Genomic DNA, 25,314 nt, shown 5'->3' with positions numbered 1-25,314 from the left:
GCCAAGGTGATCAGGTGCCAGACTCCAGTCTGGCATGATAAGGATCTTCTCCTAGTTTTAAAATCTGTGTGCTCATAAAAAGATGTAAACTAAAGGTTTTAATGGTAGCATGTCAACGCTACCCAGAAGTATAGGGTCAGAGACTGCTGTGGAGCAAGACCTAATGGGGAGCGTGGTGCATGTTGCAGGGCAGCTAAAGTCGGGCAGAGAGACCCCTCTCAAGGTGAGAACTGGAAGAAGCAGGAGAGTCTTTCTGGCTGTAGCTTTATATCCTAAGAGATGCTTGTGATGTCTTTAACATGTTATAGCCAAAGAATGCTTTATGCATTAATGATTACCATGGCTTTGTCAGGCATATAGGTATTGACACCTCTTTCCCAGAAAGGGGGGGGGGGGGGAAGAGGCAGGATTCCTTGTAATTTCTCAGTGTCTTGTGTTTTGTTCCGAGTCAGCTGCAGACCTAGGACACCAGAGGGAGCAAGTGAGCCTAAAATAGTTGCTTTCAACAAAAAACAGCAGCAAATAATCACAGCCTTTGCAAGAGGTAAATTAAAACCATCTCTTGCCTGGGAAACATGCACAGCTCAGCATCTTCCCTCCATAAATATTTCCTCGCTGTGGAATCTCTGTAACCCTTTCGGTGCTCAGCAGCCATGCTCTTTCCTGCCTGCAGCCAGCCTCCTCCTCACCTTGGGCTCAGACAGTGCCTTCTGGGCAGAGATTTTGACCCTTTGAGAACTGAGCTCTGTAGCTGTGGACCTTTCTGGCTGGGAGAAGTCCAGAAAGGTTTGGACAAAACCAATCCAGACTTTCTGCACAGCGCTGGGCAGCCCGATATCCCTACGGAGTGACTGTTATGTGTGCGCACTAGCATCTGGTAATCTCCTTAGTGCACCCCTCATGTATTTCTATTGCTAGAGTAATACTTCAGCTTTGGAGAGAGCTGATTTTGCTCTTTTATTGTTGCCTTTAAAAATGAGGATTGTCTGATCTCCACGTGCACATCAGGAGGCATAAAGCAGCTGCAAGTCTTTTTTTTTAATGTTTGTGTTATCATAACTCAGTCCCAGCTAGATTATGTTCTTTTCCCCCTCTGTCTTAGCACTACATTCTTTCCTGCAACGAGATGCTATGAAGTGGACTTGGGTTTTCACTCTGAAGTCAGATAGCGAGCTGCCATAAGAGGGCTCCAGAGCCCCATTCTTGAACGTGGTCTTTTGTGAAGTGATCTTTCCCTTTTTCTTTATCAGTATGTCCAAGCTGCTGTAGCAAAACCCTCTTACACGTGGTCTAAATATTTTTTAGTACTGCTCAGACTTGTTATGAACCTGGTCTCTTTTTATTTTGACCGGTACGTTTCTATGTAGTACAGAAATGCCCCATACCTATAAAGCTTATTTCTTTGCCTGAATATAGAAATTTGAATTTGTAAAGCTTCCCTTTCTTGTTTTAAAAAAAAAAAAAAAATTTACTGTTGTAAATATACCCCCATAGCAGGAGCTGTGTCCGTGGGAGGTGAGGTCCGAGACAAGACTGAGAGGAGTCGTTCATCTGTATGCAGGGTGCTGTGTGCTGTCTGGGAGCAACACAATGAGGCTCTGCAATGGAGTTTGGGGCAGAGTCGGGAGTTAGGTGTTACCATGACAATACAAATTACAAGGGATGACTCTTCAGATGAAAGCATCATGTTTAAAAAATATATATATAAACTATTAGTCAAATCATGGTGTGAATTTTAGGTTCTGTAGAGGTGAAGCCACTTTAAAAAAAAAAAAAAAAAAAAAGCAGGGACATAAATACTCATTCAGGAAATCTTCCCCTTGCGGGGTTGAGGGAGCAACAAGAATATCCTGTAGGAGCCAGGCATCTTATGAGTAAGCATCCAGCAAGTTTTCCATGCAGATTTTTGGACATGCGGTAATGAGTTCCAGTAATAGCTTACTGCTGACTCTTAACATCCCAGATATTGCAAGAATATGCACTGATAGTATGTTTACCAGTGAAGATACAGCTGCCAGTCTGGTACTTCAAGCACAGTGCAGGTGGCCTGCTATTTATATTACTGTTGTGCCTAGAGCAGATTCCTCTATTGCCACTGTCTGGAGGAAAGTAAATGTCCACTGGAGGCTAGAAACGATGAGGACGTTTTTACAGGAAAATAGTGAAGTCCAATTGACCTCGTCCTGTTCTAGTGGCTTTTTAGTAATCCCCATGTTGACCTTGTTTAGACAGAACATTTCTGATCTTGATGTGTGAATTCTTGTTAGGGGTCAGTTTTATTTTGAGACATGGTCAGCGTGGTATGCGTTTCTACTCCGATCGGACACCTAGCTATAAGCTTGTCCCTTTTTGAAATAGACTCCCCAGAAGACAGTAAAGCAAGCTGCTTTGACTATCATTCTCCCAGAATTGTTTGGTAGGAAAGACTAAATTTATCCAGCTGCCTGTAATTCAAGATGTGTGATGATTGCGCTGGTGAGGCAGCCTGTTGTGTCTTGTTCAGCGCAAATAGAAATTCCAAGGAAGGAGAGGATAATTAGAAGCAATCCAGTGACTCTTGTGACTATATAAAAATAGGACTTTTTATGGATTTTTTTTAGCAGCCTCATGTCAAAAGCTCATATTTTTTTTCCTGTGTCAGAAAACAGTAGAATGAGGTACCATACCTGTTCTTCCTCCTTTTTCTGTGCATATGATGTGTGGTTAGGACCCTGCTTCATGAAATACTACTTGGCTTTGGAAGTCATCAGGGTGGCTACTGCAGAGCCCTCTCCCTTGTTTATGAGGGGGCATTAGCACCTGGTTCAGCAGTGGGACCCACAACTGGTCAAAACACATGCATGTGCTTAGCAGGGAGAAGATACCTGTTTTGAGAAGAATATGCTTCAAAGAAAGCATCCAAAGAAACCTTGCAGCCTGAAGCTATCCAGTGTCTCTCTGAGCTGTGTTTAACTTTGGTATTTTATTGTGTCTTGGGGAGGCTCACTTTTTCCTATCTGACTGTCCTGCAGGGAAGCTCACCCGTAAGACGAAGCGTGTGCTTGTCATGCTTGCTCTGACGGCCGCCCTTCCAAGTGAGGGGTTCCAGGCTGGTGGACAAAACCAGGAAGTGAAGTTTTTGTGGTTTTTCTGATATAATGTATCCTCTTTGCACTCCTGGGAAGTCAAGTAGTGCTGTGTGTGTGTGTACACATGCAAATATGAGTAAAAAGCACTAACTGTGCAGTGGTCTCTGTGGCTGCTCACTCCAGCTGCCGGGCAGAATCGAAGCTGCTGCGCCGTGCCGTTTGACAAAGGTGCATTGTTGCAGTGTGCGTTACCAAAGGTTAAGCTTATGCACCTGAATAAGGATAAACAAAATTCAAGACAAATGCTGGAAGTGCTCTTGGGAACTCTGGTGGTAGGATGTACGCTTGAGGCACAGACCTTCTAGCGTTCTCTGGCTCCCTTTTTGCTAGAAGTTCTTGGTTTGAGACACTGCTGGTAAGGGTTGCATGCACCATACAGTCATGCACGTGGGAACCACATTAAGCAAGAAATTTAAGCGACATTCTGAGTATGAAACTGTGTTGCTTTCACTTTCTTTAAAATGCTTTTTTTCTATGTTGTTGCCTCAATACTGGCAACTTCCTCTCAAAGAACTACAAGAGATGTCTTCTTGGGTTTTTAACTGGTCCTACAAGCATTGCACTGATTTGCTTTCAAATGTTGTTGAAGCTCATGTTCATTTTTTTTCTTCTGGAGTCATAATCAGTTTTGTGGTTGACCCAAATACCGCTGCATTTTTTAATATGATTCTGAAAGTGAAACTAACACAAAACAATAAAATTGTCCTGTCAGCTTTTGTTGTTGAGTGTATGTGAAATGCAAGGTGTACAGCACTGACAACAACCAGTAAGCAATTTTAACTACAAGGCCATTTGGCCTTAATCTTTGTGTAAGTGGGTCTAAGTATTGCTGTTTAATAGTATAAAGGTAAGAGAATGCTTTTTCTCTTTTTAAAAAAAGAAAGTAAAGTTACTATTCCTGAATAAAATCACCTCTGACTGCTCTTTTTGGAATGAACATGTCTGCATTTAAGCTCAGGAATTCAGAATAAGCTCAGATGGGAGAGACGTGGGGGTTTGTTAAGCAAACATAAACATGTCCCAACCGAAAGGGCAAATGCATTCCTGATTAAAATGAAATTCTCAGCTTGTTAAACGTCATCTTTCAGTAGATGCATAATTAAGGTTGTTTGGAAAGGAGCGTATTCACACCAGCGCATTGTGCGGCTGAAGTGCCCTTACTGAGCTTTCCAGGACCATGGCGCAAGCCCAGGACATAGTTCTCTGAAGACTGCCTGATTCTGGCTGCCAGTTCGCTGCTGTCTTTTTTTTTTTTTCTTTCTTTCTTTTTTTTCTCTTTTGTCTTCCTTAAAACATGATATCTGTGCCTTTCTGCAGTCTGGCATCTTTGCCCATGTGCATCCCTCCCGAAATGGGAGAAGACCCTTTAATTCTTCCTGGGGTACTGGTGGTGGCTGGCCTGTGGTGTTTCCGGAGTTTTAAGGAAGTTTGCTGAAGTTCCTCATTGTTGACTCTGCTCTGTAGAAATGTGACAGATGGGTCTTTTCCTTTTATGGCCAATAATGCTGGTTTCCCTTTGCAATAAAATCCTGGGTCAGAAGTGGAACTGAGAACTCGGTCAGGGGGAAGGGACTGGTCTTCCCAGCTCTCAATGGGTGGGGATGTAATTTGCGACATAGTAAATTCTCAGCTAAAATAAACGGAGTTGCAACATCTCCCCAGAGGCTTAAGACAGCTATCGGGAATCATGACCATCCTTAACTTTATTGGGAAGAAGTTGATCCAGCCCAAACCCTGCTAAGGATGACTTTCAGATGGCCTGATGGAAGCTAGATAAGCAGAGACAATACCCACTTTTTGATGATTACCTTTTAGTGCCTTATACAAAATGAAGCGTCTTGGCCTTTTATGGATGTCTTGGAGTAGTTTTCTTCCTGGATCCTAATGAGCCATTTTATACAGCAGTTAATGTGATCTTAGTGCTTGACACTTGGCACTGACTTCACTCATTAACTAAGAACAGGTAATGCCCATCTGGATGGTAATTGCAGATGGTGTTAGTAAGCCAAAAGCCAACTTTGTCAGCCAGAAATGTCTTTTACAAATCATATGTGGCTTCAGATGTTTAGATGAATCTGAACCTTAGAAGCATTTTTCTTTTTAAAAAAAAAAAGGGGGGGGGGAAGTCTCCTATTTCTTGCTACAAAGTGCTTCATATCCTGTTTCACGACTTTAATGCAAATGGTTTGTTTGGCAAGTCATTTAAATTGCTTGATTTATAAGTAGTACAGCTCTTGTTTCTTACCTGTGAAACCTGTTGGCTACTGCTTTAGTTTCAGGTCCTATTCAGCACTTTAACTCTGAAATTAGAAAAAAGGAACTGGTTAGGAGAGTCTGCGATGTTCCCCTGACTGCTCATAAGCTTACTTAGCTTTCAGTAGTTGCTGAGCTAAACAAAATGGTTTGTTTACAGGCCCCCTCTGCTCTTTCCTCTGGCAGGCAGTTGAAAGACTGTTCTTATCCTGGTCAAACTGGTTGTTATTTTCCTACTTACACCTTTGAACTAACGACTTGAACAGTCAAAGTAAGAGTGGTGAATGTGGACTCATATGACTATCTCAGTGAGTTATAGATCTCATGTTTAATTCTAACCACCACTCATTAGATAACTTTCCCCCCTGGGTGTATGGTTGGGGCTCCTCTTCTAGAGGAAGGTGTCCTGAAGATCTTGTTTCCTTCTTTTTTGACTGTAGGAAGAGCAGCCAATTTCCTTTGGATAGAAAGCCTTTTCCCTATGGCTACTGACTGGTCAGTAGGAGCTGGAATGCTCCCCCACGTGTTGGGGAAGCAGTTTGGAAATGGTTTTCAGTAGCAACTGCACATTCTTTAGCTGTGATTTAACAGTGGTGTGTTTGTGGTTGCTCTTCTCCCCCATCTTTACACTAGAGGTCCTGTTCCAATAGTAAGAAAGGTCTCCAGAAAGCTTACTGACACAGGGAAATAAATACAGAGTCTATAAACAGTTCTAGGGTTGGGGAAGTGGTCAAAGCCAGACTTGTCTTTAAAAATTTCCTTTGTTCATTGTGCTGCCAAAGTTATTGATTTTCATCTCTTGGGATCTCTTGGGATCCCAGACATTTTTGTTGTCTGGGGCTGGGTATCAGTTGAGGGTGTATTACTACTTCTTCTAGAAGGAGCTACATGTACATTATAACTTAATCCAACCTTTTGCTTGGTGCTTTGGGGATTATCCTATCTGGATTCTTATGTATGTTCAACTGTACCAAAGCACTCTATTCTAAGTTTTTTTTTTTAATTTTTTTTCCTCTTGAATTCAAAGAATCTCAATAGCTTTCACTGGGTCCTGTGCCGGGACTCAAAAACCTGCAATCACTCGCTAACGAGAAGCGAGATGCACACAGCAGCCTTCTGAGCTGAGCAGCGCGTCCTGCGTGGAGGGAGGTCTGCGCTCGAGCCTGCCTGCCGCTCGAGTTCCTGGCGGCGCTTCCCAGCCGCCGGAGCAGGGGTCGGTGCGGATCAGCGGCCCGGGCCTGGACGTGCGTGGGCGTACCGGCAGGAAAACGCCGCGGCGGCTGCGTTACAGCAGCCGAGGCAGCTCGGGCTGGTTTGCAGGAGAAACAATAGCGGCGAAGCCCCGGGAGCAGGGCGGCGACATGTGCCGGCAGCCCCTGCGCAGGCTCCTCCGGGAGCCCCTCGCACAGCGGCAGAAGATTTGGGGCCGGAGAGCATTTTTCGAAGAAGAATGGATGAAGCTTAACATTGTTTAGGGCACTGACAGCTGTCAGCCTGATTTGTAGCGAGCCTCCTCTTGTGCGGGTGTGGAGCGAGGGAAAGGGCCTGCGTTCAGTACGAGTAAGCATCCAGCAGACCCCCACCTCCGCGATGGCAAAAGCGTTTCTTGCTCCGTCTCTGCAGTCCAGGATGGTGGGAGCTTGCTTTTCGCCCTGCTAAACGAGCCAGGATTCTCCCCCTTGAAATCGAGTTGACAACAGTGATACAATGCAAAATATTTGGGTTTGTTTTGCTTTGTGGTTGGGTCATAGCAGAAATTACTGTTGCTACTTAGGATTTACTGTTATTTCTCAAGCAGATCCCTGGAGACTTTTTTTTGTCTGTTACAGAAAATCGACTTGCAACATCTCTAGTTCATAGGCCAGTCATGCCATGCAAGTAATTGGAGAGTGCATTTAAACTTGTTTGGTGCTATGCTAAAGCATGGGGAGAATAGGGGAAACGATTTCTGTGATCAGTGTTTGTTACAAAAAGGAACTGCTTTGCTAGGGATTGTGCAATATAGTGAAAAGCAAAAAGCATTGCAGCTTTTTCTTCCTGTCTCACTTCTGTTCAGATGAGCCTTCTTTTTAGTGATGCTGAAACTACACAAATGTTTCAGTGTTTGCGATGCTTGTTTTTTAATCTTGCTTTTCCCTGCCTCTTGCCTGGTCTCACGTGCTTGTGCAGAAGCAAGCCTGTCTTGCTGGATTGCCATCTCTTGTTTCAGAGCAAGTGAGGGCGGAGGATCTCCCCTTGGAATTGCTATCTTATTCTCATTTAAGTGATTTACACACATCCAGAATGGTGGTCCTCTTATTCCAAAGTGTTTCCAAACCCTAGATTTTTCTGACACTATTAAAAAAAAAAAAAGTGGGAATTGAAAGGGTTTATATGATTTAAATTACAGATTAAACAACTTTTCAAATTAAATTACAGATGTGTCCTGAATTAGCTTTTATTTGGCAGGCTATTGCAGTACCACTGCTTTTAACCAGCATGGCTGCCCTTGGCTGCTTGACTTTGGTCAAGATTAGACTAGTCCGGGTGTAAGCAGGCACTCTGTGAGATGGCCTTGGATTGCCGTGTCCCTTCTTTGCAGCGCTGCCCTCGAGTGCTGAGGACTTGCGAACGCGTGCTGAGCACTGCGGGAAGCAGGGCCCTTCTCATCCTCTTTCTGTGACCTCTCTGGGACTCTCCTGGCCAAAAGAGACCCGGCGGGGACGGGGCAGAAGGACTGAGGGAAGGCGCTGTCAGCATTTAGGTTCGATCCATGTGATCCTGGCAGAGCAGGCTATTAACCTTGCCCTGTGAAAAGCGTGGCGCCTTCAGGCTGCGTGCGTGTGGTTCGGGGCCGGGGATATGGACTGGAGACGTCGGCCAAGTACTTCTGCAGGGAAGGCATAATGCAGCGTCTTCCCGAGGGAGCTAAATAATCACTGATGTCGCAGAGATTCCTCTAGCTGTAGAGCTATTATATTTTTTCCCCTTGGCGATTCTGTATTGTTTCAGACTTCTGGCAATTTTAAGACTGGCATATTGGTGCCTGCAAAATACCAGTATTCGTTCCCTCGGCGCTGGTTGGGTCAGAACTGCAGGGTGCAATAACATACACCTGGCAAGGGTGGACGGTGGCGTTTTTCCACCTTGCGAGGTGTGCTTTGGATAAGAGATGGTCTCGACTGTTGTGCTCTGTGTATGCCCTCTGATTCTGCATATCACCCTTTTTATCTTGTCTTTTTCCCTCAGAGCAGCTGTTTTTCGTTGCCCATCTGCTCCCTCCGGCCCTGGGGATGCACGCTGCTTCTGGCAAAGCCGTGGGGTCAGCAACCGCCGTTAGGAGGGCTCGGAAAGCCGTCCCGAAGCTGCCGTTTTGAGGCTACTCTTGCTATCCCTGCACCAAACAAGAAGCCAGGCCCAGCTGGCATTAGTCTGGGCTCCGTGGGTGTTTTAGGTACAAGAGGAAATGGAAATGACATCTGGGGGCTCTGAAAGTGGAATCAGGGAGCTGCCTGCATGTCTGCTTCCCTCTTTGCTCTGCTTTATTTTGGTGTATGCTCATTCTTTTGATATCTTTCTTTCTTTAAACAAGCATTTGCGGAGTTTACACTGTGCTGCGGAAGGAAAGCCAGTGTGTTTGCATTGGAAATTAGGGTATAAACTTTCTACCATGCTGCGCTTCTTGGTGGTTCTGGCTTTTTTTTAAATCTAGCATCGTGCTCTTTCTGCCCAGGGTATTTCAGCAGGCTGCTAGTACGGACCATTGGCTTCAGTTTTACTACTAGCTTATTTTAGCATAGCAAATGAGTTGCAGATGACTCACTGTCACACTGGTGAATTTGGAAGATGGAGGTTAGCAGTTCAGAGGGCCGTTTTCAGTTTATCTGCCGTAAATACTATAGCTGCAAGCCTGTTATGCCTCCTGAATAGTGCAGCTCAATTCGAGGGCCCTCGAAGCTGGGACTGAAAGCTGTCCTCTCTCTCACTGTCTGCACAGATTTTTTTCTGAGGAGGAACAGGTAAGGGGGGACACCGTGCTGTGTAGGCATTTAAAATAAATATATAAATCACCTGAACTTTTGAGATTTCAAGGAGGTCAGATACTACTCTGCTTTCATTTTTCTGTAGCATTGCTAGTTGGGTGAGATGTTCCTCTATTATGGCCAGTCTAAAACTAGGAGTGCTTTACTTGTGGGGTTTCCCCTTGTTTAGGTTTGACTTCTGCGGCAAAACAAGCTGTGCTTGTAGCTTTTGAGGGTGTATTTGTACCCAGGCTAAAGGTGCTTGCCAGCATGGCTCCTCTGCTCAGAAAGTTTGCCTGTGCTCATCTCTCGCTGGTGTTAGTGACCTGGACCATTAACTGTACTCTCTGCCTATAGTGTAAGCTGGAAAGGCTTTAAATTGAAACTAAGGTAAGGCTGCTAAAATTACCATCAAAACTGCCGTATTGCAGAGATCCATTAAAAGTGCTTGTAGGTGTGTTGCATAAACCCAGGTTTCCATGTGCCTGTTGATGAAGGAGAGGACATCTGTAAACGAGTTCCTCGTGTGGTTCGTTCATAATACAATAAAATCTGGGAAACGGTAGAGGGAGAGAGGAGAAATGCAGGACATCCCAGTCTGTTTATTGGAAGAGACTTTCTCCAGTTTCTGCCATGTAAAGCAGTGGTATAATTTGTCTGTGGGGAGGAATCATTTAGCATCTGATGGCGTAAGAGGGAAGTTTCAAAATTAACTCCGGTAATTGTTCCTCTGCGCAGTCTTACAATGCATCGTTAACAGATATGATTGCAAATAAGATACGTTGCTTTTGTTACACCTTAACCTTCCTGATATCCTCGGATTTCACCTCTTGAGTGGCCTTCCAGAGTTATCCTTTAAAAATCAGACTCTTTGTGTAGAAGCTAAATCTGATCTTATCTGAAGACCTAGCAAGTCTGATGCTTTTTCCACCATCTACCTTCCACAGTTACTGCTGTGGTCACTTGGCCCTGCCAGCTGTCCTGATTTAGAGATCAGGCTATTGGAAACAGCCTCCCTCTTTGTGAGGGGCTGTGTATAGGGCTCAATGATAACACCTTAGTCCTCTACTGAATAGAATAGAGTAAGGTAATCCTCCGTTTGGGGGAGATGCAAGATGGTCAGCCCTTGAATGCTTTGAACTAGCCAGTTAGTGTTTAATTATTTACTTTGGCTGGTAAAACTTATAGCTGTTATCTGCTATCAGTCCAGCAAATCTAAAAGCTGTGGTTAACAACTACATATGTGACTCAAGTAGCATATACTGCATTTCTCTAGCTTCCTGCCATAGTGAAGAGCAAAATGACTTCAGGTATGCTAATTTAAACAGTCTTCAGCGTGAGGTCACAGGCTATATTTAACCTGCCTATATAAATTAACCAAGTGGTACGGTTTCTTCTGCCTGCACTGCAAGCTGGCTCAGGTTGGTGGATGGTGGCCTTTGGAAAGGTCATTAAGCCAATCCACCCTTGCCATCTCCAAACTTAACTGCGCGCTGAGCTGGAAAGATGCTAAATGTAACATCAGCCTGCTCAGGCTTATCCTTATGAGAAAAACTTGTTGCTCAGTTTAGGGGACGATATCCTGGTGAAATGCATGTGGTGCAAATGCTCCTGTGCCCATTCGCGCAGCCGTCCTGCTGCCTGTAACCCCTGATATCTGCTCCTTGCATCTCTGGGGCTTAAGAGGAAGTAGTTTTGAAACAAAAATATTTATTTCAAAGCATTTCAAATAGTAAAATTCTTTAAAGTTTTGTACAAGTTCAAGTTGAAGCACAGTACTTTTCAACAGAAGAGCTCTGTTTCTCTTCAATTATATTACGGTAAGTGAGGAAGAGACCAGCAAGCAATTTATCGTACTAGTGCAGTTTCCGCCTTGACCAGCGATAGGGTGATGCTGATGGCAAACAGGACTTCCTTGCATGAACCTGCAGATATTTTTGCTCTGTAAGTCTCTAACCACTGCAGCAAAAACAACAGTTAATCTAGCCTTTTAAAGTCAAACGCTGGGGAGGGGAAAAGCTTGCTTTGGTTTCCTAAATGTGTTGCTGGAACTTGTGAATTGCACAGAGGCGAGATAGTCCCACTGACTTAAAAATACCCCCTAGCTTGCTGCTGAGGCAGTTGTGGGGCCGGAGCGTAGCATGTATCTGTGGCTGCTGAATTCTAGTTCAGGTGGCCCAAACCTCCATGGGACCTGGCCCGCCTGCGTCTTGCAGGTGTTCTCCCTGTGGGTTTCTGGAAGCAAACGGATATTGCATGTCTCCAGTATCTTGAGGGGATGGGGAGGGGTTGTAATAGGCTCAATTTAACAAAAATAGCATGTAAAAGAGGAATCGTTGGTCAGACTCATAGTTTTTGGTAACTGGCTTTAATACATGGCCATAAAAGCTTTAATCAGCCTTTTTGATGGGTGTCAGATATAAATGTGCATCTTCCTTATCTAGTTTTAACTCTTCATCCCTTGCAGGTCTCCACTTAACGTTTCTGCGCTGACACGTTCTTGGAGACTAATGCAGGGCCTGTGTCCTTGCTTTATTCCTTCCCCTCCCGGAATAAATCATGGCTGGGCTAAAGAGAGGAGACTCTGGTTTTCCTGGGCTTCTGTTAGTAGCTTGTCTCCTCCTTTCGGTTCTTGGCTTCGGGCCGCGGCTGGAAGAGGTGCGGTGTGGCCGGCGGCCGCTGAGCGGCAGCGCTGCCCGAGGAACGGCGCGGCCCGGGGAGCCAGCAGGGCTCCGCGGGGAGAGGGAGCAAAGGAGCGAGCGCCCGTTTCCTTCCCCCTGGTGACGAGCCAGGCGTCGTCCCCCCCGCGCATCCCGGGCGTTGCGTCCGCCCTGCCACGCTGCATGGGTTTTGGGCGTTTGGAGTCGCTTCCTGCTGCTGATCCCGGCCCGCTCCCCGCGGCGGCGCTGGCAGCGCAGGGACCAGAGCGTAGCTGCAGCGGTTTCTGCGGGAAGGAAAGGAGCGCGCCGTCTCGGGGAGCCTGGGTGCCCAGGCAGCGGGGTCCCATTCCCCTGCGTTGCGTCTTGGTGCATTGCTGTCGAAAGGGTTTTCTCACCGAGATGGATTAGTTTGGGCTGGGCTGCAACCTTATCCAAGCTTAAAATAGGAAATCCCAGGAACAGACCTGAAGGAGTTTGCTCATGAGAGTTGATCTCTGCCCAAAGGTTGCACTCATTTAACTACTTCTGCATCCATTTCTAGTTGAGGTCAGTGCAGCTTTATGAGTAGTGGACTTGTTGTGGGGAGGAAGACTGTGTGTGTGTTTTCCCATTAACTCCTCTGGTTTGGAATTGCAGCTCTTTAATTAAACCAGTGCAACAGGGGCTGGCCCTGAGGTGCTATTCTAAGAATATTGTGTTCACATCTGCTTTTGGGTAAAACTTGGCCTGCTTGAGGTTAGCCTGCGCTGTTGTGTGTCTAAAAGCAGGAAGGAGCAGAGAATCAATCAGCGGGGCTCTGTCCCGTTGAGAGTCGAATGGATATGCAGTATGTTTTACCTCCGCTTCATTCTTAGCAGGGAGCACAGCAGCAGAAGTCCCCATGTGTGCAATCAGCAGAGAAGGCTGGAGTGTGCAACTCGCGCTTCCTCGGGGACGCGGGGAGTCGCGCAGCACAGCTGCAAAAGGATTTAATTAACCAGCATATGGAGAGCTAAGGCAAGCACTGGACTCTGCTCAGAGCCACCTCCGAGTCTTGAAGGGCGGTGATGACAGCCTAACGTATTGCCTGTTGTTGTTGTTGAAGTTGGGTGCTTTTTTTCCCCCCCCCCTCCTTTTTACCTTTTGCTTAATCAGTAAATGGTTTCATCTAAATTCCTAGCAAAGGACCAGGCACGAGAGAACGGTGTGGGCAGTCAGTCGGTGATCTCTCTGTCACCTGATCTTTTTGTCCATGTGGCATTTGTCTGGGTTGAAACTGCAATAAAGGCAGTGCTGAGCAGATAATGGCAGCGCAAGCAGCAGCCTGACCATGGCCAGAAGGACGTGGAGACTGGCAAGGAGATGTTGATTCTTTGTTTTTTTTTTTTTCTCCTTGATATGTGGGCTGGGCCTTGAAGAGGATTTTGTTTGTTTGTTTTTTTAAGTGGAGGATGGAGTCAAAAATTAAGTTTAAACTGTTTTAGAACTGCAGCATCCATTGCAAGGGTTGGTAGAGATTTCAAGGAAGCTGGCAGGCTCCCATAAAGCACTCCTACCTTCATCAGGTGCTCCAACAACTAGCAAGGGCTTTTAAGGATTGCGATGCCCGTGCTAAAAGCAGACTGGCTGCGCTCAGCCAGGCTGGCCCTGAGCACAGAAAGCTGCATATCCACATTGCTGACCCTGGGAACAAAAGATCCTCCTGAACCCAAACATGTTTGTGTTAATCACGGCTGCTTCCCGTCGGCCGGCAAGCGGAAACGGAGCCACTACCTCTTAACAGATGTACGGTGAGGAGATTACAGTGTGTGATTAAACACCCTCTCCATCACGTCCTCCTCTCGGCTGTCCCAGCCCAGCACATTAATGGACTGTCCCAGGCTGCCTGCCAAGCTTGGGCAGATGTAACAGGCGGGAGATACTTAATCTCCTGCATCCGTGCCTGTTTGGGAACTGTTCGCTAGAGCCAAGGCTTCTCCAAACGAGCTGCCCCTCTCACTAAAAGCACAGGCTGTGTTAACCTGACCTGCCTGGGAGGAGGGAAACGCGGAAGAAAGATATGGAGTTCCCACCATCCAGAAATGAGTACTTTAACTGAAAAGCAGTGCTTTCCCACGTTAGCTTCCACGGTGTGACTAGACCTGGGTTCTCTAGCAGACAAGGCACAGGCCAAAAAGTTGGACAGGATTTTATTTTTCATGGACTGACTTGCTTTTGACTGTTGCAGTTTGAGTAGAAGCTTTCAGGGGGTGGGAAGGAGGTGTTCCCTCTCTGTGTGCGTTTAGATGTTGCCTGGTATTGTGGTAGCAAGTCTTAGTGCCAAGTGCTGCTCTTATAATAGAAATAATCTAGGCTGGTTGCAAAAAATCAGCCATCCCATTGTGTGTTTAGGTAAATTAATATGGTAATGGTAGAGTACGCTGCTTTATCAAACAAAAAGCTGTTTCTGAAATAAGAGCCCTCTGTGGAACTTCCGTGGAGATCAGAATTGCAATCATGTCAGATATGTAAAACCCTCATCAGCCTAGTGGGTTCAATTCAAATACGAGAAAAAATTGAAAAGGTCATTTTTCTTGGGAGACAGCTGTGATCTTACTGCTTCGTTACAGCACTGGAGCAGCTGCATTTGTGTCTGAATCATAGGCCTCCTCTCTGCTTTTGTCTGATGGGATCCAATTTAACTTCCTGGAACTGTTAAAAATGTGCCATTGTCTTGGCTAGATCAAGGAGAGAAATTGCATTAAGCTCTAGTAATGGCATATATATTGTTCCGTTTTTCCCTGTATCTGTTTTGTGGAGGATGTGACTTGGCCAGAGGTGGCTTGCTGGTGGGTGAAATTCATAGTTAAAGAGCCACGGAGATGGGTTCTTCAGGAGGGTTCAGGAGAACATGGGCAGGCAAACCACAGCGCTGTCTATGGGTTTGCCACTCGCCATGGCAAGCGCTTCTTGGGAAGGATCCCAGGAACGTGAGCAGCAGCGATGGCGATTGCTGCCTGTAGCGGTCCCAGTAAAACAGAGAACAGGCCACCTCTTGCCATGGGGTGCCACTGATTCTGGGAATGAGCATCACTCTACTTGTTCCTTTTCTTCTCAGTTGTAGAGGAATGGGCTTTCCTGGGTGTACAAGACACTACTTGGCAAATAAAGACAGCCTTAGCTCAAGGGAGAACGTTGGTTTTAAATAACTGCAGCGTTCAAAGCAAGGATGACGGCGGTATCAAAAGGGAATGGCTCGGTACGAAAGTATAAGTAGCACCATCTGCTTTGCCAGGGCATTGTCTCTAATTCAGCGGCGAAGGAGGCTCCTGGAGTTAAGTAATTGGGAATAGTAGGCTCCTGGCTGGAAAGTGTGCCAACCCTTCTGGCAAAAAGCTGTTAAATCTTTGTTGCTGGCGTGTGAAAGTGATTCTGTGCATTAGGGCTCCAAAGACTGCTTAACCCTTGAGGTACTTAAGACATGCAACGATTTTGATCTTGGAACAGCATTTGGTTGGGTGTTGAGAATAAAAGGGGAAGGCTGGTCCTCATCAAGGTGCGTGAACGGCTCAAAGTCTGGCAGCTCTGAGGTGTGATCAGCAGTCATCCTGCTGTGCTGATAACGGCCGAGAACGTGGCCTATCAGCAAACGCACGCAAAATGGTGCCCGTTTTAACAGCTTGAGGAGAGACGCTTGGGGCAAAAAAGCGTAGGACAAATGGCTCATGAGAATTGATAGCAACAAGGTAGTTTTTGCCCCTTAAAACTAGTGGCTGCCTGTCTAAGATGCATCTGGAAGATGAGCGAATGGTCGCAAAACCCTGCGCTGAGCTCTCGGGACGTGCGGTCGCAGCCTTGGCTCTTGTCTTACTCTAGCCCTGTACCTTGCAGTGTCGAAACATGTCAGGTTTGCTGGCCAGGATGAGGGAACCTTTAATTCTTTCGATGAAAGCACAAGCTATTAAGCATCTCGCAGGGAACACAAATACAAACAAGTCAACACATTGCACCCCCTCCTAGAGGTAGCATCCTTGGAAGCTTTGGTCTTCATCCTGTTTGTTTGACTAGCGATCAAAAGCATGTTGCTGCTTACGTGCGTCTTGAGGCAGAGAAAATATTGGGACCTGAGGAGAACTCTTGAGTAGACAATAGTTACTTCTATGTATCTCACATAAATGTTCATTCTCTTTATTAAAATCAAATGGAGGTAATGCCATCAAAAAGACCACCAAAAAGGCTCTGTGCAATTGTCACCTTTCAGCGGTGGTGTGACCGGAGCTGGGCAAAGCTGTCTTCTGGGGCTTTCTTTGGCGTGGAGGGGGAAAGGATGCTTCATGGCCTTATGGGTTTTCTTGCCAGAGGGAGAATGTTGGGTTTGAAAGCCCGAGTCCTGGCAATTCTAAAGATGAAACAGTTGGATTATGAAACATGTACTTTTTCCAAGTTTGATTTGGATGGTTTTTAATCTTCCTCAAATTAAAGGAAAATCTCTTGTTTGACCCAAAACAAAATTATGTTTTCTTTGGACAGCCAACTGAAAAATGTCAGCTATATTCCCAGTGTTAGTCCGAGTTTCCTTGCCAGTAGTGTCTCCACAGCTCTCCTGCTCCGTGTGGCTTCACCAGACCCAGATTAGTCGTGTTGCTAAAGTGTTTACAAGAACAGGAGAGTTCAGTGACTTGCTCTAAGTTTAGTTCAACTATTACTTCCAGTCTGCTTAAATTCATAAATATTTGTTCATATCCCACCTCCGTTTTACGGCCATTTGTCCACATCCTGCCTTTTAAGGAGTCTGTGTGGGTAAACACATATATTGTGAGGTTTAACAAAGCAGAACATAGATTTGCTGGTGTGCAAGGTGAAGCGGAGTTTCTGATGCAGCTGCAGAGCAGTGGCAAGCTTCCTGTCACCGGCTGTTGTGAAAGCCCCTTGCATGAAGCCTCAGTGTTTTGCTAAGGGCACGGATGAAGCTGATGTCCTTTAGAACCATATTTTGATCCTTGCAATCTCCTCCTAGACATAATGTGCTAACCTGGTAGCTAGCCATTCGGCGAGTTTTAGTTGAACTGGGGCTTCTAGATGCGTTTTGCACAGTGGTTGTTCGCTCCAGCTGCGTTTTGTACCTGGACTCATTTCGCTCTCTAGTGGAGCACAGACCTGCAGATCTCTCCAGAGCATCATGCCTCTAACAGTGCTGCCAACTCGATCCTAGATGAGAATCTGCAGTTAGGTGGGTGAAGAGAAGGGAATTCTTCCAATACCTAGTTACTGAATGGTGCTCTGGGTCTTCTCTTCCTTTAATACGTGTTGTCTTCCTCAGGAAACATGTCGAAAGTGTCAGGGGCTGTGGAAGGAGCACATGAACCTCACCTGTGAGCAACTGGCTGAGAAGGATGACATCAAATACAGGACATCTATGTAAGTGAGTTCTGCAGCTGGCAAAAATGGGGAGTGGTTAAACTTGTAACGGCTCTGGACAAACTCTGGGGTGGATGAAAGTAAGGGACCCCACTGCTTGTGACTAATGGAGCCTTAAAATTTTGCTGGGTGTCATTACCTTCCGTCAGGGAGGTCCTAGGGATGTGAAAGCTGAGTGAGAAGGCTTCTAGGATTTCTTTCTGTGAAAAATACTTGGCAGTGGGACTGAGTGGTAACACAAGAACATGGGAGAGTTGTCAGCAGCCCAGACTGCTCCTCTGGCTAGCCCAGCGTCTCGCAGGCTGGCACCTGATCATTCTCAGAAGTGAGAAACCTCAGTTACATGTTGGTTTCCTTCGGTCAGGGGGGAAAAGAGGTGTTGCACAGAAGCATATTGAGTCAGTAACTGGTTTATTACTCTTTGCAAATCTATCCTGGTGACGAAGTGATGAGGCATGGTTTGCTCAGCTGCTGCTTTCTAGCTTCGCAGAAGGGGATGTGTTTTCTTGCATACATTTCTGTCTCTGCCCTAACCGGTCATGGCTATTTTGTAGGAATCTATACAGAATGGAGTTACATTTTGAAATACTCATGTGGAAATCCTGAATGTTTCCATAAAACTTTTTGAACTCTGATCTCTCATTGCTGCAGTAAATGACAAAATCCTTTGGCGTTAGGAAGCAAGCGGGAGTTCAGCCATGGAAGTGCGTGTCTAGTGCAGTGAAATGGGACCTGCCTGTATTGCCCAATCCTTTCCTTTCTGATTTAAAGTCTGTCTGGTACAAGCAGAGGTTGGAAAGCTCTACCACTGGGACGCTGGGTGATTGCTACTTGCTCATCCGACAGTCCATAATTTAAAACAAAACATTTTTACACTCTTGATATGGCTTCTTTCTCTGCCGCTCCTTTCCCTGTAGGAAAGAGGGGTGAGGGAGGAGGAAGGAGTGTCATGTCCCTAATAAGGAAAAAAATTAGTTTTAAAACCTTTAGCAGAATGTTGCTGTAGATGGATGAGTTTTACTGCATGATACAATAAAAGCTTCCTTTTGAAGCTCTGTATAGGGAAGGGGAAGCACAGCTGGAGTTCAGGCCAAACTTCCTGCCTTGCTCAAAGTTTCCAAAAAAAAAAAAAAAAAAAAAAAAAAAAACCTGCATCAGCAGCATCCTGTTGAGTAGAGGAGGGAAGAGCAGCTGCAGCTCAGAGCAGAGTCAGTCTCAAGTTGAGTTTTTTCCTCTCCATTCCTAGTGTATATCCAAATGGCTGGATGCAGGTCATGCCAGCTATAATTGCATGGCAGCTTTGCGTAACTGCAGGTCAGCTGAAGTTTCTACCTCCAGCTGCTCCTTTTTTTTTTTTTTTTTTTTTCCTGCCTTATTATTCACTACTCCTTTGGCTGTGCTGATGGATCAGTTTGTGGAGCTGCACTGAATTGCTGGATTGCTGCTGTCATCCTCCTTAAGATACCTCCCTATCTTCTCCCAAACATGTGCTGGGATTGCAGGCCCGCTAAAGTAGTTGGGTGGAGATGCTGGCTAAGAAAGACCATTCTCCACTGTCAGGTCAGCACAGCCAAAGGACTTGACTTCCCTAGTCAAAATGCAGTTCCCTTACTCTTCTGTCATCAAATTTCAGTTCTCCTACATTGTGAATTAAATTGTAACATGATCTCCCATGGTCAGAAAATTGGCCCTCAGGATGACAGCTTATATTCTTAAGTCTTTTAATTAAATGGCCAAGGCTTTCCTCCATTTCTCTGCCAAAATGATGTTGCTGTGAGCTGAGCCCTTGCACTGGAGCGTGCGCCACTCCCAGGCGGTCTCTGGGGGCCAGGCGCTGTGCTTTGTCCTGGCTTCCCATTTGTGCTCTGTTGGGTTCAAAAGATAGGCTGCACTGTAAAGCAATAACCTCTGGAAAACTTATGTAGGGAATCCTAAGAGAAAGGAAAAGCCCAGTCTCTATGGGAAAGATGTGATTGTTTTTCAGTTACTGATTTAAATTTACCAAAAAACAAATAATCTAGAGCATTGCAGCCAGGCTTGAAAAAATATGGTCATGGCAATTTGGTAACCAAAGCAACAGCCAAACATAAAATTAACTAGCAGATGACAGCAAACAGTTTGCTTTTCCTGAACTTTATCTCCTAGACCGTATTTCTCCGCAGCCAAGTCAAGAATCCACGTGGCCTTTGGCCCTTTGACTTTTGGGTTAAATTCCTTCCAAGCCAGAGCCTGGCCCTGCTGTGTTTTGGCTCGCATGGAAACCAGAACTGAGTCTGTAGAATGCAGTAGTGATTGACTTTCTTTCACTTAATTTGTTCTTGAGTTGTCATGGGTTGACTCCAAGTGGAGTTGAGCCCAGACCTCCTTGGAACAGCGATGGACTGTGGGGGTAGCGTAGGAGGAAAGGGGAGTGGGGAGAGGTGCACTGGGGAAAGGGAGGTTAAAGTACCGTTGGGATAGTAAAACAGTAATTTTACCGCAGACGGGCAAATGCAAACACTCCTAATTCTTGTCCCTCCTCTTGTGTTGCAGAGAAGAAAAAATGACAGCTGCCCGAATTAGAAAATGCCACAAGTGTGGGACTGGCCTAATTAAATCAGAGGGTTGCAACCGCATGTCCTGTCGCTGCGGTGCTCAGATGTGCTACCTCTGCCGAGCTGCCATTAACGGGTACGACCACTTCTGCCAACACCCCCGGTCGCCCGGGGCACCCTGCCAGGACTGTGCAAAGTGCTCTCTCTGGACAGATCCCACGGTAAGTAACGAAGGACTTAGTGTTTCGCGCCCTGATTTCAATTACTATTCAATGCCAGCGCATTGAAATACGTGTTTTCCACCAAAGGAAAGCTGTTCCTTTTAGGTAGCACACGTTTTTCTCTACTAGGACATCTAAAATGCATTGGAAACCTACTCCAGCAGAGTCACACCTGACTGTAACTGGGAAGTAACTGTTGTTTCTTTAGGAACAGCTTCTGTTGGAGGAGGTCTCTGGTTGGAAGTGCTCTGAACGCTGCTCTGGGGGTGCAGAGCTTGCAAAAAGAGCTAGCAGGGAACGTGTGCTAGCAGCAGGCGTTGGGATTCCTGGGACTCGTTCCTAGTTTTGTGGCTGAGCGGCTGTATGGTCTGGCTTTGCATGTGAGGGCAAGGGGAGTCGTGTCTTTCTGGTGTCCCATAACTCTTGTTTTTTCTGATCATCTGACTGAAGGGCACAGAGTGAGCAGAGACAGAGCCCCTGAGAAAAATGCCTGAAAGTCAAAGGTCCAAAGCCCCCAGCACAAAGTTATATTTGTGTTGGTTCTCACAGCTGGTGTCTGCATTTGGAAGGGAAGAACTGAAATGCAGAGTGAGTTGTAAGGGAGGCTGTAGCAAGTAACTTAATACTTGGAGCTGTAATACAGCTTGGAGCTGTGATGAGCGTGGGATAACTTAGTGCACTATCTCTGTAGAGGGCTTCAATACCAGAAGTTTGGAGGGAGTGCAGGTAGGAGCAGGAGTTGAATTTTCTGATTACAGCAAAGTAGTAGAACAACATGAATGTGAGTCTGCCTTCCCAGGGCTTGTTTGAATTTCATTTGTTTCCAACGCTTCTTTGTCTAGGGCAACTGTAGCTTGCCAGACTGCTACCGGCCTGTCTTTCTGCAGGGAATGTGCAGTCCTTTGCTTACATAAAGCAAAAAAAATTCCACTCTAAATCTCTGCTTTCTACCCAGAGGCTCTTGGGGATTTCCCAGTGGTGTCCTAACTAGTATAAACTTTCTGATTCTGTTTGCCTTCTTTTATTCCCAAATTATTCTATCAGTGAGAACCGTTAAACTAAACAGACACCTGTTTCTAGACGTTCCTGCAGCCCCACGTTTCAGAGCCCTGGTTATGCAGTCCCCGGTGTCCTGTTCCACTCGTCCCGTTGTCCATCAGGACGTGATTCAGCATTCGGCAGCGCGAGAATCCTTTGTTCCCGTCAGGCTGCTGACTGGGTTCAGTAATGGCATTTGTGCAGAGCCAGAGAAAACATGAGGCCTCTCAAAAAGCTCATACTGTATTTTAAAAATAAATAAATAAACAACACAAAGAGTGCACTGTCACCAGGCCCTCTCCAGCTCTCTAATTAACCAATGCTGTGGCAAAGAAAAATTTCCCACCGTCAGCAACGAGCTGGCACTGCCTGCGTTTTTTTGGATGACAGAGCATTGGTGGGCTGAGGAGTTGAGGTTGGGTGACTGTCCTGCCCGCAGTGCAAACAATAACATGAAACTCAAAGTGGAGATCAGTTTTGTTTTAAGGATGAAATTATGACCCGTTCCTAACCTGGTTAATCTGTACTCTGGCGTGGGGCGTGAAAGCAGGAGTTAACATGGTAGATGTAAACAGTGGGAGCGAATTTGAATCTTGACATGGGGATATGAAGGAACAAAAGGCCACTGTATCCGAAATATCTTTTCCTTTGCCAGGGAAGATGCCCACCCAGTTGACTCCTGCCTGCCCCTGCTCTGTAGGCCAGCACGTTGGCGTCATTTCTGTGTGTTTCTCAACACCTGTTTCCTTTTTGCTCCAACTCCTCTGTTCTGTTGGCATCAGTAGAAGGCCAGTGCTGCGTGGTATGGGAAGAGAGTATCTGTTGTAGGCTCACACGTTTGCAGCCGTGCTCCTCGTGCACGTAAGGACAGAGAAGAGAAGATGGGGTCATCTCTTATCTGGGGAATCTGCAGTCCATCACTTAGGAGCTTCCACTCATCTCCCTGCATTAGGCTCTGCTGCAAACATGGGGAGGACAGATGTGGGCAGACCAAAGCGTGGGGTGTTTTTTTTAAGAGGGTGAGAGGGCGTTTTTGCTCTGACTTCCAATGAATACACGTATAACCTCAACTGGAACCATCCTTAGAGCAGACCTGCAGCACAGTCACAGTACCGTTGTCCATCTTGTCCATTTTTATTTCACAGGTGTAAACTTCAGCTTTCTGTCAGAACTGGATAATTCTACACCTTTGTTAAGAATCTGTTTTGGGTCTTACTCTCCATTATTTAAGGCAGAATTCAGTTTCCTTTAAAACAGGAAACCTTTTGTTCTTTTCCAAATGTGTAACATTTTCTGTGAGTCTAAAATGATTCTTGAGAACATACAAGTAGATCTATTCATTAGTTTGGGTTAAAAACAAATTAAAGGCAGTCCTCTAGGAACTGCAGCATCTGTTAGTCTTTGTCTCAAATGATCTTGAGAGAATAAAGCAGACACTTCAAAATTTCCCATAATAAGAGGTTAGTTAAAAAATCTTGTCCCTGTGCTGTAGTCAGACTTGAGTTTAATTAAAAAGTTTTGGTGCAGTATCTGCAGCTTTTGAGGCAAGCTGCAGTCGGGCTCTGGTCAGCAGCTTCCCGGGTAGCAGGCAGCGATCGCTTCCTCGCTGCAGTTCTTCTACAGCTGATCGGTGCCCCGCACCTCTGTGGGATGTGAACGTGTGCCAGGAGCTCCTGTCGGTAATCTGCTTGGCCCAAACATCCTTGTGTGTGTGTTCTGCAGCCCGGGGTAGCTCTGGCTCGGCTCGGCGGCTCTCTGAAGCATTGCTCGTTATACGATAGGCTGATGTAATATTTCCAGCAACACAGCGCAGGGACGGAGTGGTGAGAACTGAGACTGCAAACAGCAAACTCTGGGCCTCAAGGGCTGAACCTTCCCTGACTTCCAGATGTCTGTAGCGGACCTCAGGTCGATCCGTGCATTTCAGCTGCTTTGTACGAATCCCGTGATGCAATTTGACTAATGCATTTTGATTGCTTTGGTAAACCAGATTCTGCTGTCGCATGTATTATTTTTAATTTAATACTCATCTTCAGACTATCAATAATATTACATAGCAGCCTTTTCTTTTGGCCTTAGAGTTTAAGACATTTTCAGTAACTCTTATAACGCTTTAAACACTCCTAGACACCTGTCATTGAAGTTCAAAGCAGAAAACTAACCATTATAAGGTGTTTACAATTATCCCTCTTTCTAGCATTGTAAATAGAAGATGTTGAGCAAAGACTGCGTTCAAATGCATTAAGGAAATGCATAAAGTGCATAACGCTGACTTCAGTAGATGGAGGGAGGGGAAGCTTGGAGCGGGGGGAGAGCTCGCCCGGATTTAGTTTCTTTATGATGTGCTCCAAAATGGCTTAATCGTAAGCACATGGTTACATTCACGGTGTTCACAGAAACCCATCGATAAGGAATGTCTGCTGCTAAATAACCCTGCCTCTCTGAAACGCCAGCGTGTCCTTCATCCCTGCGCTGGCCCCCCGGTGCCGCAGCCCTGCGGATGCCCTGCTCCGGTTGCAGCGCGGGCTGCTCTCATCCCCCGTCTCGTTTCCTGTCGCCAGGATCGCGCGTGCAGCAGCCTCCGCCTGCTCTCGCTCAGCCTCTCCGCAGCCGATCTGGGAATGATTTGAAACAAAACCCCTCAGTCCGTTGGAAGTCTCTGTCGTGAAAATCATTTCAAGTTTATTAGTAACGGCTGTGGCCACACATATGTGAAAAAGAAAGCAGTAAAAAGCCAGGAGGGAAGGGGGGAGGCGGCGGTGGCAAGCGCGCTTCCAGGCGCTTTCCAAAGGTTGGGGCGGGAGCACAGCCCAGAATAGCTGCCAGGTCCCTTGTTTCCCCTCTTCCAGGAGGCAGGCAGCCCGTTTTCCCGTGACACTTAATAATTAAGGAAGATACCAAGAAACCTAATAGATAAAAACAGAGCTTTGAAAAGCTTTATCGATAGCGTTTTTGTTCTGAGCAGAAGCGGTTTTGTTTGAGGGCTTTATCTCTGCGTGACTTGTGGAGCTTCCTCCTTATCCTTTCTGCTGCTCTGTTTGCTCTTTCCTGATGGGCTGCTTTGTTTTTCCGGCTGTTTTTTCTGCGCGCAGGCAGGGCATTGCGCAGATGCCGCCTGCTCTTTCTCCAAGAGCATTGTGGAAATTTGCCTCCCGTTTGTTGCAGTGAAAAGGTGCTTCGCTTAGCAACCAAGCCCGGCTCTTTATTTAATCCGTCCGCGGACCGCCATGAGCCCCCCTTTCGGCTGTGATTGGCTCCGTGCTCTCCGCATTCTCTGAATTCAATGGGAGACGGCTGAAAGGAAAAAACCATTCTGTATCCCGAGATGTAACCAGATCCTTTTGCAATCCTTGGATCGCAAGGGAAGGCTGGTCAGCTAATGGCCACCCGGCGCTCAGGCCATCCCCGGGGCCGCGTGCGTGTCTCTGACTCATGGGATTCAGGGCGCAGCTGCAGAGAGCATCTCGCTGTCTGTTTGGGGGCAAGGCTCGGTCCTGTATTGCCATTTAAAAAGCAGAGTCTGATCTTGTTCATTTTATGCCGTGCTTGCAGATAAGGAATGTAAATACATCTCTTAACTCCTTTGCATTTTGCACCTAGCCACCTCCTCTCTGCTGCGATGCTGTGGAGCATGGGAAGGGCCACGCTGTAGCAGTGCCCTGTGCTTTCCCTTGTCGGGAGGGGCCAGGTCACCCCCTTGCTTGGAAAGTGGGCAGTCTGGCCAGTGCCGAGAACCCCCCCCCCCCCGGGCTTTTTTGGGTTTTGAGGGTTTTTTTTTATTGTAGACAAGGCAGCTGTCAGGAAGATGACTGCTCACTTGACAGGAGAAATCCCTTCAATCCACCCAGCCTGCGAACAGGCTATTAAAATTACAATGTGATCCTTTACTAAGGGACTTGAACCCACTCAGGAAGGCGGACATGAGGCTGTTAAGACTGAACCGGAGCTTCCACCCTGGGTGACATTAGGTGGTTTCTTGCCACAACCACTAGCCATGAGGTCACTAATGAAAGCTAGAGTTTTGGTGCAGCAGCTTTACCTATGGATGACTCTAACCGTTCTCTTTCTCTCCCTCTCTCTCTTTCTCTCTTTCTCTTCTAATT

General features: G+C 46.3%; 1 protein-coding gene across 1 annotated transcript in view; it reads left to right on the top strand.

The window, feature by feature from the left end:
- The window catches only part of RNF216 (ring finger protein 216), an 86,649-nt gene that overhangs the window by 52,268 nt on the left and 9,067 nt on the right, over window positions 1–25,314 (top strand). Inside the window, exons 14-15 of the mRNA XM_013957663.2 lie at window positions 17,321–17,418; window positions 19,951–20,173. Coding sequence (XP_013813117.2) covers window positions 17,321–17,418; window positions 19,951–20,173 — 321 coding nt within the window. The remainder of the gene's footprint in view (window positions 1–17,320; window positions 17,419–19,950; window positions 20,174–25,314) is intronic.

This window comes from Apteryx mantelli, chromosome 16 (genome assembly GCF_036417845.1).
Source record: "Apteryx mantelli isolate bAptMan1 chromosome 16, bAptMan1.hap1, whole genome shotgun sequence".
In the NCBI taxonomy this organism is placed as follows: Eukaryota; Metazoa; Chordata; class Aves; order Apterygiformes; family Apterygidae; genus Apteryx; species Apteryx mantelli.
This window is presented reverse-complemented; position numbering and strand designations above follow the sequence as displayed.